Genomic DNA, 14382 nt, shown 5'->3' with positions numbered 1-14382 from the left:
AGGTCGGTCTGGGTTGCCCTGCTGTCTAGAAGGGATCGGAGCCAGGAAGCCTGTTTCCTGGCTGAGGAGCCACAGGAGAGGTGGAGGGCAGGCTCCACTCTTCCCTGCTCTGACTTGAGAAGCCAGGATGAGGCTTGTGTTTGGCTCTTGCTTGATTCCTTGCATAAGGGCTGGTCTAGCTGAGCCGAGCGTTGAAACTAGGTCTTTAGGGGGAGCTAGGGCAGCAGAATGTGCTTAATTCCTGTCGCTTTCCGGTGTCCTCTGTCCCCAGGTGAGAAGAACTCTCCAAATCCGTTCCAATGGGACCTCATTGGGAAGAACCTGGTTGCCATGGCGGCAGAAGGGGTGGTGTACTTCTTCCTGACCCTCCTCATCCAGCACCACTTCTTCTTCACCAGATGGTACATCCATGCCGCTGCCATGAGCGTGCCAATGCCCGGGGACTTGGCTCTACATCCACATGGCCGTCTTTCTCCTCATGAGCCCCACACCATGATGGTGTTTATGTTCCCAAAGCCTGGCTTGCTCTGAATAACACAAGAAGAAGAAAAACATTAAAATCGGCACAAAAGAATTTGTGACGACTCTAAACTTTGAAGTATTTAAAATATAATGTTATTGGTTTCAATCATTAATATTTATTCCCTCATTTAATGAGCAGATACTCATTTTAAATTGGATGATAGTATAGTAAAGCATAATGGTTAAGGGGTACCCAAAGTGCTGCTGTATGCAGGCAATACACAAAGGAGGCCCCTTTGCTAATTATAGATGTGAGAGGAGGGACAGGGCCGGGAAGGAAGGGAGTAATGGGATGATATGAGCTGAGTGCAGCCAGCATCAATGTGGAGAGGAGTGACAGTGCCCCTGGCCAGAAGAGGTGGCTGCCAACCGTGCCCCAGCCCAGCCATTCTTCCCCAGGCTCCGGCCCCAGACCCTGCCTCATCCTGACGTGGCCGCTCAGGTTTCCAGAAGGCAGCCCTGGGGACTCAGTAGCCACTTTAGGGGAGGAAAAATCCTCTTTCCTACTACCTTCCGAGGTTCTCAGGCTCCGTTGCCTTCAGGAAGTGTAGCACACACAGGAGCCATCTAAACTAGTTGCCCTCTCTGTCTAATGCCTCTTCTGTTGGGAGTCCTTTTGTGAATTCAAGCGGCAGGCTGGGGGCAGAAGTGGGGAAAGAGGCAGGAGGAAGAGGACGGTGCTGAGGATGCTGTGCACCGGCCCAATCCTGTCCTCTGTCCTTCCTTTAGGATTGCTGTGCCCACAAAGGAGCCCATTGTGGATGAAGATGATGATGTGGCTGAAGAAAGACAAAGAATTATTAGTGGGGGAAATAAAAATGATATCTTAAGTCTAAATGAACTAACCAAGGTAAGGAAATAGGTTTGTGTTAGTTTGGAGGTGCCAGTTGGACCCCGAGATGGCACCACATTGTCATTTGCCTTCTGTAGAATAAGCGATATGACTATGCAAGTGATTTGTTTTTCTTTTCTTCTCTTTTCTTTTCTTTTCTTTTCTTTTCTTTTCTTTTCTTTTCTATCCTCACCCAAGGATATTTTTTCATTGATTTTTAGAAAGCGTGGAAGGGAGGGGGAAAGACAGAGAGACAGCGAGAGAAATGTCAATGTGAGAGAGACACATCAATTGATTGCCTCCTGCACATGCCCCGACCAGGGCTGGAGATTGAGCCCACAATCCGGGCATGTGCCCTTGACCTGAACTGAACCTGAGACCTTTCAGTCCCCAGGCCAGTGCTCTATCCATTTAACTAGTCTTCCAAGAACATAGAATTCCATTGAATTTTCCGTAGTATTAATATTGGATACTGATGCAGGGCCTCAGCCAGAGCCTCACTAAGCTGTCTCTGGTCAATTTCTGCACAGGCTCAATTTCAGGATTTCTAGAGCTCACAGCTCCTCTCTGAATGCCCTTGTTAATCTGTAACCTCTTCGTGTTGGTAGTTTTCGCCGAAGCTAGTCTTTGCTCTGTCTTGTCTTCCTTGCTCTAACCCTCTCTCAGTCCTCAGTCCAGTTTCTCTGATCTTGCAGATTTATTCAGGCACCTCCAGCCCCGCGGTGGACAGGCTGTGTGTGGGAGTCCGTCCTGGAGAGGTGGGTACTCTGCAGGTCACCCCGGAAAGGGCTTCGGGAATCAGCTCCTGTGCACACCTCCCCTCCCCACCAAAGCCGAGCTATCGGGTAAACATAAAGCACAAGTCACCATAGGTGATTTTAAATTTTCTAGTAGTCACATGAAAAAGGTGAAAACAGGTGAAATTTATCTTAATTACTTATTTTATCCAATATATCTGAAATATTATCACTTTAACATATGATTTATATGAAGTATTTTATATCCTTTTGTTTTGTTCTAGGTCTTCAGAATCTATGTCTTTTATACTTACAGCACATACCAATTCAGACTAGAAGCGGTTTTAGTGCTCAGTAGCCACTTTAGGGGAGGAAAAACCCTCTTTCCTACTACCTTCTGAGGTTCTCAGGCTCCATAAATTGCTCTGACAAAGGACAGACTAACAACAGAAAGACAGAGGCTTGTTAGCATGTGCATCACATGTACACGAGGAAACAAATGATGCAAACGGTTGGTTAGAACTTAGGCCTATCTAGCACCTTAGCAAAGGAACAATACAGTTTTAGAGAAGTGACAAGACAAAAGACAGGGACTTTGAGTTCCTAGGGTAGCAGATTGTAGGGAGGCAAATATATGGGGAACTAATGGCAAGTAATGGCTAGTTAGTAAAATGTGTTACGTAGATTCCTCTGGTGCCCTCTCCAGCCTGGTAAGGATCTAAAGTTGTCTTCAGTGATTAACTTGTCTTTACTGGTAGAGTATAGAGGGAAAACACCTTGTAAATTTGTGTCCTACTTTTAGGCAAATAGGAGGAGGGCAGAAAGCTTTTCTTATCTCTGCTTCTCTTCAATTGCCTTCAGCTCAAAGTCATCCTAATGCCAAAGTGGCATATTTGAGGGCGCATGTTCTACTACTCTGCACCACATGGAGCTAGTGGCTTCCTAATGGAAGCACAGGTCTAAAATGCCCCCCAAAAGCGCCCCCCCCCCCACACACACCTCCCCATGCACTTTACTCTAGGGCCTGATACTCCAAGCCCTCTTGGGCTCTAGGGTGAGGCCAGTTGTGTGTGTTCCCCCTCAGTGCTTTGGCCTCCTGGGAGTGAATGGAGCTGGCAAAACAACCACTTTCAAGATGCTCACTGGGGACACCACAGTAACCTCAGGCGATGCTACTGTGGCAGGCAAGAGGTAAGTGTCCCACTCATCATGTCCCAGGGTATCACTCGTAGGTCCTGGGCCATGTCCCTGTCCCAGCATAGGGAGGGTGAGCATCAGACCCTGAATCTGAGGGTGACTCTGAGAGCCTGAAAGATCTGTACAGAGGGGTGGACTTCCCAGTGACCACAGTCCAAAACGTCCAAAATATAGACCTTCTGGAAAATGGAATTGAATTGTGATTGTTAGGAGTTTCCTCTGTTGCATGGATTCTCAGAAAGTTCTGGATGCACTAAGTTAGGGATTTTTTTCTTTTTTGGTATCATGAACTCCCTTGAACATTTGAGGAATTCTTGCACCTACTTTCTATAAAAAGTACACCAGGTCCCTCATTATCTGCCTCCACATATTTTTGCAAAGAGTTTTGGGAAATTTCCTGGGCCCTGAAGCATATTTATGGCCCTACAGCACCCCTGAGCCCCAGGTTGAGAATGCTGGTATGCAGCATTCTTTCTCTGAACTTCTACATAGGGTTGGGTTCAAGGGCCTTCCGGGGCCTTATTCTGCATTGGCTATTTCTGTGCTGATGCTTGGTTTTACCAGGCCAAGGAAACTTTATGAAGGAAAAACTGGCATGGGCCCTTGGATTCTGGAGGTTGCCTTCTGCTCTTTGTAGTAAGCTGTGAGTAAACAGACTGTGGACACAGGATGGAGAACAGGAGCCCACACCTGTTTGCCTCTCTCCAGCTGCTCCTTGAACAGCAGAGCTCACGTATATTCAATGTGCCCAGAGGAACTCTAGGCCCTGGTTTAGAAGTGGAGTTAGGCCCTGATCATGTCTGCTTAGTATTTGCCCGACTGAGGCCTCATTACCTAAGAGCCATCCTCAAATGGTCCAATGCCCACTGGGCAGGGGAGTCCTGAGCATGCTTCTCTGGTTCCCAGGCCTTCCCTGGTCATCCCTGTTGGGCCCAGAGCAAAGGGACTGGCAGGGGTGGAGTGAGACCATGGCTGGGCCTATCTCATCTGCAGATCCAGCTTAGCTTACAATCAGGCAAGTGACTTCACAATGGTAACAAAAGGAGTGCTGGTGGGAGGCAGTCTGCAGATGACAGGAGGATGTAATGGGATTTGCCATAAGACTTCAAGTTGTAGTCCAAATGGGATATAGTCTAATGCTCAGAAGTTAAAACCAAGATGAAAGCTAGAAAGAAACTATAGGTTTAAGACACAGGATTGGGGTTCTCTGGTTTGGGAGCTCCAAGTACACTCCTTGCTCCCCTGGGTGGTTTTGATTGGTGCAGCCATACCTGTAATTATTTTTGTCACAGTGGGAGACTGTCATAGTGAATGACTTCTCTCTGCCCCATGCTATTGCACCCACCCTTTATTCATGGACCCTAAGCTATAAGGGAAAGGGGGAAGAGATTAAACCAGACGAAGGACAGTTTATGTTTCATCAAGGCAATGTATTTTCTAATGAGGGAGAATATATCAGTAACTCAATTCACTTCATCTCTTCTCCCTGCCAGCCTCTTGCTTGAGGGGGGCGGAGGGAGTTGATCCATTTGGTTCCTCTTTCATTGACTGTATCTCTGCCAATAAATACAGATGGAGAAATTTATTTTCATTGGGAAGCATGTATCTTCTCTAGCTACTTCCCAAATGTCTGAAAGGGATCAAAAATCACTGTTCGATTTCTGAAACCTGATCTTCCTTTTGTTTTTAAACTAATATAGGAAGTGATCCAATCCAAAACCAAAGCTAATTTGGATAACAGGTATTCAATTTATCCTAGACAGGGAAACTGGAGGATCTGGCTGGATTCAAAGCTCAGAACTCCTGAAGTTCATGAGTTTTTAACCAAGGGCCCCTGCTTTGATTCCTCAGTGGTGTACACGGTTCTGAAGTCAAGTGGGAGAAAAGAAAAGGCAGCTTCCTTACTCTGTTGGCAGAGCTCCTCCAGCCCCAGCTCTCTGTTCACCCCCTCTCTGAACTTGCTAATTGCTTTTTCTTGTTGCAGTATTTTAACCAATATTTCTGAAGTCCATCAAAGTATGGGCTACTGTCCTCAGTTTGATGCAATTGATGACCTGCTCACAGGGCGAGAACACCTTTACCTTTATGCCCGGCTTCGAGGTGTACCAGCAGAGGAAATTGAGAGGGTAAACAATGGTTTGTTGTGGCAACTTAGGAATTTGGTAAACCATATAAGGCTATCTCATAAGAGTGCAGTTATTTAGAGGTGGGAAAGCTGTAGAATGCTATCCATTCATTCATTCAACAAATGCTTACTGAGTGTCTACTATGTGCCAAGTACTATTCTAGAAGAAAGGTATAACAATGAACAAAGCAGACAAAAATATCCCTGCCCTCATATCTCACAAAAAAAGTATGTATTTGTCTTCTTACCCAGAGTCTCACTTCTGGGAATTTACCCTGTAGGTATGCCTCCCAAAATACAGAATGCATATGCACAAAGTTATTATTGCATTTTAGTTGGAAAACATTGGAAATTACCTAAATGTTCAGGAATAAGATGTTGGTTGAATCACTTGCAGTCTATACATACCATAAAGTCTTATGCAGCTGAAAGATGAAAGAAAGAAAGAAAGAAAGAAAGAAAGAAAGAAAGAAAGAAAGAAAGAAAGAAAGAAAGAAAGATCTCTGTGAACTGGTATGAAGTTATTTCCAAGAGATATTTTCAAGTTAAAAAAAAAAAAGCAAACTGCAAAAAAGTACATGTAAAATGCTTCTTATGTAAGAAACTAGGAAAAAAATAAGAAAGCATATATATGTCTGTTTATCTTTACAAATAGAAAGGATAAACCAGAAAATAATAAATTTCATCATTGACAAGAGGGAAATGGGTAAAAGGGAAATGGGAGGGAATGTCACTTCTCTGAGTATATATCCTTGTATAGTTGTGACTTTTGGAAGCATGTTAATAATATTCTACATATTCAAAAAATAAAACTAAATAAGAATGGAAAGGGGGTTAAATGAAAACAAAAAGAAAATCCTAACTCTGAAAGCAAACTGAAGCAAATTAATCCAATTTTATTTCAAGATAAATATTACTTGCAGAAGGGGAGGGGAAAGAACTAATACAAGTAACTGATGCTGCAGTACTTGACTATTTATCCTCAGTCTTAAGTGGAGCAGAGAGGGAAAACTACAAACAAATTCTGAGCTCTTTTCAGTCTATTTTTTATAGAAGCATGAGCAAAGCCATTCTGAAACAACTTAGATGTGATTTAGGGTTAAGTAAATGAATAAATGTGCTAGTGTTGTTGGGAGCCAGAGTTCTCACTGTGGAAGAAGGGACATACAAATATGGAAAAGGGAAAGGCAAAAAGTTACCCTGTGGAGATGGATTAGAATTGGAGATATTACTGTAAACTCATGAAATATTTATATACACGAGTTTGTGCATACATGCAAAATGTGTTCCTGTATATTGCACATATGCATGTATATGTATATGCATATATGTGTGTATGTTTGTGTATGTGTAACTGAAAGGGCTAAGAAGAAAAAATATCCCAGTAGCAATGGGCACACTTAGTGCCCAAGTTTTGGTATCTAATACCATCCCCACTGAAAGAAACTGTGACTCTTTAAACAAATGACAAATTCCAGGTCTGGGACAGCATAGGTATTGAATGAGCCTGGAAAATCTTATGCCAGGAGTAAAGAAGAGCTTAAGAAAACACAATAGAGGCATGTCACAGTTCACAGGAGCCATCTTAAAGGGGCTCCCAATGGCCGGGTATGGGACAATTTAGACATCGCAATAGTTGAATACTATGATAAATTATAAAACACTGAGGTGGGGGATAGGAATTTGTAAGTCAATGCTATTAAATAGATAAATAAATAAACAGGAGAGAATGGAGGGTTCTTGCTTACAGTGAAATACCAATAGACAACTGGAAGAAGTTATGGAATCAGAAAATCATTTTGCAATGATTATAGTAAATATTGGATTACACAAGAATTGTCAATGGTTGCTAAATATAGGGGACTTTTTTTTAATAAGAAGCAAGATATTTGAGTAATTTAAAAAAATATCTTCCATAGATTGCTTATTGGTTGAGAAGGGGAAGCATAATCACTTTCAATGGAGGAATTAGGCAACACCTTAACGGGGTGATCAAAATTAATATTACTGGAGAGGCAGATGGATAGCTCGTGCCAGATACAATATCCTGAGATGGACACAATTTCACTTACATAATATTCGGATTGGGAACTTATAAACCTACATCTTACCATGAGGAAACATCAGATAAACTCTAGAGGAACATTCTATTTTTAAAAAATACAGGGGCTGTAATCTTCAAAATAATCAGTCATAAAGAATAAAGAGCCCTAACCGGTTTGGCTCAGTGGATAGAGCATTGGCCTGTGGACTGAAGGGTCCCAGGTTCGATTCCAGTCAAGGGCATGTACCTTGGTTGTGGGCACATCTCCAGTAGGGGGGTGTGCAGGAGGCAGCTGATCAATGTTTCTCTCTCATCGATGTTTCAAACTCTCTATCCCTCTCCCTTCCTCTCTGTAAAAAAATCAATAAAAAATATATTTTTTTAAAAAAAGAACAAAGAAAGTAGAGAAAGACTATGGAAATGTTCCTGATCAGAAGAGGCTAAGTAGACACAATGGACACTAGACCGCATCTTGCACTGGAGAGAAAATAATGCTGTGAAGGATATTGTTGGGCTCATTGATAAAACTGAACTATGAACAAAAATTAGATAATAGTATAGTAACAATGCTAAGTTCACTGACATGTAAAACTGTATTGTGGTTATGCATGAGAATAATCTTATTCTTAGAAAATAGACTCTGAAGTATTCAGGAGCGAAGGGCCAAGATGTATGTTTGGGTCTGAGAAAATTGTGTGTGTGTGTGTGTGTGTGTGTATGTATGTAAGTGTGTGTATGTGTGTATGTGAGTGTGTGTGAGTGAGTGTGTGTGTGTATAAGAGAGAGTAAAGGGTTTATGAGTGTTTTTTGTACTATTCTCATTTTTACACTTTCCTGTAAGTTTGAAAGGATTCCAAATAAAAAGTTAAAAATGGAGCTACATTCTAGTGGGAGGGACAGATAATAATAGATGATAAGTAAGTAAAATATACAGCATATTTGTGAATCCATTGCTCCTACAGTGGGGACAATAAGCGGTAACTCTCCACACCCATAAAACAGGGAAGAATTTTTGCTGTCAGGTTGGCATGCTGAGATAGGGTGGCCCAGGGAAAACCTCACGGAGGAAGTGAACTCTGAGTGGAGACATGAGGAGCTGAGAGAGGGGCCACGTGGATACCTGGGGGAAGAACATTCCAGGCAGAGGTACAACTGCACAGGCAGAAGCATTGTGGGTTTATCACCACTGACTTTCCTAGTTTCATTCCTGTGCACATGTTATTCTCCATCACACACCTGTTACTCTCCATCATAATTCCCTGTAGAGTTCCCTCAAAGCACTGTTATAATCTGTCATTATTCTGTTTATTTTGATTGTCTGCTGCACCACCCCCATCTGTGAGTACAAGATCAATGGCTATGTTTACCATTACCCTCCAGTGCCTAGAACAGAGCCTGGTTCATAGGGGGTGCTCAATAAGTATATATTTGGTGCATAAGACCTCAAGTGTGACCCTGTGTAGGGGTGGAATCAATGAGACCCATCACTCTTAAACAGACACTAGGGCTCTTACCCTTTCCCTCCTAACCATAGTTTGTGACACTTGGTGCTGCTATTTGTAAGGCTGAAGCCCATTTCTCAGGGGGCTGCACCCAATGGGTGCTGAGCTGACCAAGCTGAATCTATAGCACAGAGTGGAAAGAAGACACCTGGTCCTTAAAGTATGTGCCAGAGAACATCAGCCAGCAGGTGGCTCTGTCGTCCTAGATATGTGAGATCTTGGAGCCCAAGGCTTTGAATTGGTGGAGGTCTGAGATGTTTGCTTGTCTTCCTCTTCCCTAGGTGGCAAACTGGAGTATTCAGAGCCTGGGCCTGTCTCTCTATGGGGACCGCCTGGCCGGCACCTACAGTGGGGGCAATAAGCGGAAACTCTCTACAGCCATTGCCTTGATCGGCTGCCCACAGCTGGTGCTGCTGGTGAGGGGCCCGTGACCTGTGGGGATAGGTGGACCCAAGGGTGGGAACCCAGTGATGCATGACTGTGATTGGGTCAGCAGATTTAGAAAATGCAGTGGTCTGTTTTTGTCTGGACTGTTCATTTTGAGCAAATCAGCTCAGTGTTTGGTGCATAGCACTTGGGGAAACGTTCTCACTCTGAGTTCCTGGGAAGTCTCTTGTGGGGCCACAGGCTCACAGTAGGACGTTCAGCCCTTTGTGGGGTGTGGGCATCTGCTCAGAAAGGGCTACTGCCGGGGAAGGTCTGCTTGGGGCTTGGACAGGAGCAGGAGCCTGACCAGAGGCTCAGGTGGCTCTCACTTGGAGCTGGAGGCCCTGTGCTTATAAGATCTTGGGTTTCTGAGGCCATGGGTTTCAGAACTTGGAGAAAACCATAAAAGTCCCCTAAGCTATCTCCTTGCCTCCTTGCAAACATGTGCAAGGTTTGGGGGTTTGTCATTTTCTTGTTTGTTTTTAAGATAATTCTCCTTTGCCTTAATCAACTTTAACCCATTCCTGCAAGGAAATGGGCTAGAGGTGGGCACAATCTGTCCTTATTCTCCCAATCTGCCACCTGCCTTGCACACTCTGTGCCCAGGTACCCTGGGTCTCACCCCACTGGGGAGTGACTTGTGCATTGTCTGCCAGAGATAATGCTCAGAGGAGGCCAACCATGGAGGGTGCAGTAAGCCAGGCCCCTGCCCTCTGCTTCCCCACAGGATGAGCCCACCACAGGCATGGACCCCCAGGCACGCCGCATGCTGTGGAACACCATCGTGAGCATCATCAGAGAAGGGAGGGCTGTGATCCTCACGTCCCACAGGCAAGAGATTTCCAGAGGCTGGGGTGGAGCAGGCAGGTGGCTTGGAGTCCCTCACCCCTCACTCTTCTCTCCCACCCCGCAGCATGGAAGAATGTGAGGCCCTGTGTACCCGGCTGGCCATCATGGTGAAGGGCACCTTTCAGTGTCTGGGTACCATTCAGCACCTCAAGTACAAGTAAGGAGATGGCAAGGCAGAGGGCTCCTTTGTTACCTTCAGTGGGGGCGCGGGGAGGGGGGGTGTCAACTAGGCCCTGTGCTTTCTACCTACACTTGGGAGGGTCCTGCCCCCTCACCACCAGCAGAGGCCAGTGTAGCCAGGCCTCATTCTGCATCAACAAATAGAGAAAGCCATTGTGCTGAAAGAAACTCTCTACTGGGATAAATGTCTGTGGCTGAAGGCTCCTGAGTCTCTAGATGGAGCCTTATGATTGGGGCAGAAGCATATCTTGGCTGGGAGGAGGGAGAGTCATTACTGCTGCCTCATTATCCTACCACTTGTCCCAACAAATCCAGGACCAACGGCCTATTTAATAAGAACCCACAACCAACTTAGGAATGGTTAGGAGACTAAACAGCCCAAGAATTACCTTTCCTTTCTGGAATGTCATACGCTTTGAGGTTTGAGAAATGACCATGTATCATACAACAAACCAGGAATGCCAGTAATCTTCAATATATTGTTCATGGTACATTGCTGTGAATAATGTGGTATTAATAATGGTTTCTGCAAAGCTGATAATCAGTTAAAATAAAATTGTGCCAATAATGCCATGCCATGCTCCCTTGAATTCTGATATACATTATAAACTAGGAAGGGTCGATTTATAGTCATCACTTGTTTGTTTAGCAAATACTTTTTGAGATCCTGGAATATAAAAGTCACCGTGCCAGTTGGTGAAGGAACAGCACGTAATCCACCTTATCTAAGCCGAGATGATCCATAGGAGTGTGTGGCACAGTACCCATCATTCCTACCTGCATCAGGGCAGGTTGATGGTTGAGAGAAAGGCTAGTAGATTAGCTGCATTTGCATATTTGAGCCATGATTTCTTGAGCAACTACAGCTTGGACACTGCACAGACATATAGGGGGACTTCTGCTTTTGAGGTCACCAGACCTGTGCTGGCAAGGTCCTGTGTCTGCTGCTGGAGACATGGCTGTTCCCTCCTCCTTTCCTCCCACTCCTCATGATCCCCATGGGAGAGCAGGTGAGAGGGACTCTTCCCCGTGTGGAGGGACAGTTTTCCAGAGCTGGAAGGCAGAGGCACTTTATTTGGAGGGGAGGAACCTTTGGTCACAGAGGGAACACTGAAGGGAACTCTGTGGACCTTTCTTTATCCACATTGGGTGACCTGGTGAGGGAGGAGGGAAGCACGTGGCCCTGGCAGCTCCATTGGTTTTGGAAGCTTCCACAGGGAAGTGCTTGCTTTCCAAGCCTTTGCTCCCACCTGGCCAGCCTCTTAAAGAGCCAGGCAGCCTTTCCACCACTGAATGAGCACTGGCCCCGTGTGCCTTCATGGGCAGGTCCGTGATCTCTGCAGGGAGCTAAAACACCTTTGACTTCAGCAAGCATGTGAGAGGGAAAGGAGCAGGGAACATCCATGCCTCAGGAGTGGGACACATAAAGCTTGACATAAGTCTGATGACCCACTGAGCCACAAACAGACATTTAATCTCTAAAATCTAGTATCAAACTATTTCTCCAGGAGCTATCATGGGTCTTTTCCTCCTAGTTCTAAACATGCACAAAAGGTTTATAGTGTGACCTTTAATCCCCAATACTTTTGATGCATCTATTCCTGATTTTGAGACTGCCTTAGACCCAACTACTAATAGGCCTGTACCACGCTGTGGTGGGCGTCCATAGGTTCGGAGATGGCTACATCGTCACAATGAAGATCAAATCTCCAAAGGACGACTTGCTTCCCGACCTGAACCCCGTGGAGCAGTTCTTCCAGGGGAACTTCCCGGGCAGCGTGCAGAGGGAGAGGCACCACAACATGCTCCAGTTCCAGGTCCCCTCCTCCTCCCTGGCCAGGATCTTCCGGCTGCTCATCTCCCACAAGGACAGCCTGCTCATTGAGGAGTACTCGGTCACACAGACCACGCTGGACCAGGCAAGTCCCCGAAGGGAGCTGGGTGCAGAGCAGGGCTATGCAAAGTCCTGACCGGACAGCCCAACCAGGGAGAATCCCCACCACAGGGAGGCAGGACATGCCTGAGGTTCAACCTCTGAGCGTCTGCCCATTAGGGTAGAACTCAGTCTGTCAGAAATTGTTGTCTAACGCTATTTTAGTCATCGCAAATTTCACTGAGTGTGCTTCATCCTTCCCTCCTACACTGTGACTTCATTTCAACCTTCCTGGTTCGTCATGGTACCATTTTTTTTCAAGTCAACTTTTTTTATGCTTAATTTACATATAATAAATGCACTCATTTAAGGTGTACAATTCGGTGAGTTTTGGTAAACATGTGTGCCGTGTATCAGGTTTTTTCAATGTGATCTTTTTATTGTGGTAAAATACTAGTATACATAACATAATTACCTATTATAAGTGTATAATTCTGTAGCATTAAGTACATTCACATTGTCCACATAATCACCATGCATCCCAAGAAATTGTTCATCTTCCCAAATTAACACTCTGTATCCATTAAACAACAGCCTCCACCCCTGCCACTTAATGCTGACTACTCCCACTGTTCTACTGAATGCTGACTACACCTCATACCTCATATAAATGGAATTAGGCAGCATTTTATCCCCTTTGTCTAGCTTATTGCACTTGACATAATGTCTTCAAGAATCATCCACATTGTATCATGTGTCAGAATATCCTTCTTTTAAAGGCTAAGTAATATTCTGTTGTATGTCTATAGCAAGTTTTATTTATCCATTTATCCATCTGGACATTTGAGTTTTTTCTGGAATATTTTGTTGTTGCTGCGTGTTTATTTTAAGTAGACATCCTTAGAGACTGTAATAAAGCACTGACATCGGCAAGTCTCCAATAGCCTTTGAGGAGCTGGCTCAAGAGCACCTTCTCAGCCATAAGCAGAGGAAGGCATGAGCAGGAGTCACGGCCACACTGTGCATTGAATAAAGGACAGAGGAGAGATGAGATCAGACCCTGTTTTGTTTCTTGCTTTTAGTTTATTCTTTAGAGGCTTAGAAGGATGCTGCTACTTGGGATCTGCCTTGCCTTGTATACCCCACATCCTTTGAGTCCTCCCAGAGGCACTCCTATGGCTCAGCTCGGAATTCTAAGAAACAAGCCCTGTGCAGGGCCCTGGTGGCCGGGCCCCTCAGGTGGGCCTGCCTCCCCTCCTGCAGCACACAAGCTGCTCCAGCAGGGCTGGATATGAGCTGTGGAAAAGAGAAAGCCCAGTGAAGAGTGGGGAGGTGGGTGGTGAGTGGAGGGTACCATTCTTCTCTTTTCTTGCTCATATACCTATTCTTGCTCTTTTCTTGCCTTCAGGTATTTGTGAACTTTGCTAAACAGCACACTGAAACTCACGACCTCCCTTTGCACCCCCGAGCTGCTGGAGCCAGCGGACAAGCCAAGGTACCTGCCACTCTTTCCCAGCCCACTGCTGGTCCACTGGGCCTGAGGGCCTCCAAGGCTCAGATATGCCTCCTGCAGAGAGCCCCGCCCAACCACACACACTGCGTGTCCCCCTACCTGTCTCCCCCAGTTCTGTGCTAAAGGACTTTTCGATTGATAGTGGTGTGGGTTCCTTTTATAGTCAGGAAAAAATTTGGATGATGTGGGAGAGCATTTTTAAGAAGGATTTTCCCAATTATTTTCGCAGCAAAAATAATTTAGATTTTGGAAATTAGAAGCAGGGAAAATAGGAAAAAATATTAAAATGTCTTGATTGTTGGGATCCTTGACATCTATGTCTGGTCATGTGTTTGAGTTTCAAAGGAAAGGAATTAAGTAGTACTTCATTCAAATGGTACATAGAGTTGGTTAAAGTGAGCATTGTCTGTTTTAGGGAGAGGGCTCGTTGTTCTTTATAAAATTATAAAAGAAAGATGAGGAGGAAGAAGCAATCAATAGAAGGTATGTATTCTGGCCTGTGATAACTCATGGGATAGGTGCTTCCAGTTCTTGCCCTGGCATCACATCCCAGCATGCCCACACCTTTCCAGTTCCCAAAAG

At 45.0% G+C, this 14382-nt stretch overlaps 1 protein-coding gene across 1 annotated transcript in view; it reads left to right on the top strand.

Annotated features, from left to right (window-relative positions):
- Positions 1 to 14382, top strand: part of ABCA4 (ATP binding cassette subfamily A member 4) — a gene marked incomplete at its 5' end in the record, with an annotated part of 130323 nt that overhangs the window by 114517 nt on the left and 1424 nt on the right. The window contains 10 exons of the mRNA XM_080655604.1: positions 272 to 401; positions 1252 to 1372; positions 2050 to 2112; positions 3176 to 3282; positions 5273 to 5414; positions 9241 to 9375; positions 10113 to 10216; positions 10299 to 10391; positions 12084 to 12333; positions 13696 to 13782. Of these exons, the coding sequence (XP_080511730.1) occupies positions 272 to 401; positions 1252 to 1372; positions 2050 to 2112; positions 3176 to 3282; positions 5273 to 5414; positions 9241 to 9375; positions 10113 to 10216; positions 10299 to 10391; positions 12084 to 12333; positions 13696 to 13782 (1232 nt within the window). The remainder of the gene's footprint in view (positions 1 to 271; positions 402 to 1251; positions 1373 to 2049; positions 2113 to 3175; positions 3283 to 5272; positions 5415 to 9240; positions 9376 to 10112; positions 10217 to 10298; positions 10392 to 12083; positions 12334 to 13695; positions 13783 to 14382) is intronic.

The sequence above is a fragment of the Plecotus auritus genome (assembly GCF_963455305.1).
Source record: "Plecotus auritus genome assembly, chromosome: 2".
Classification (NCBI taxonomy): Eukaryota; Metazoa; Chordata; class Mammalia; order Chiroptera; family Vespertilionidae; genus Plecotus; species Plecotus auritus.
The sequence above is the reverse complement of the archived record's forward strand: the minus strand, read 5'-3'. Positions and strand labels throughout refer to the sequence as shown.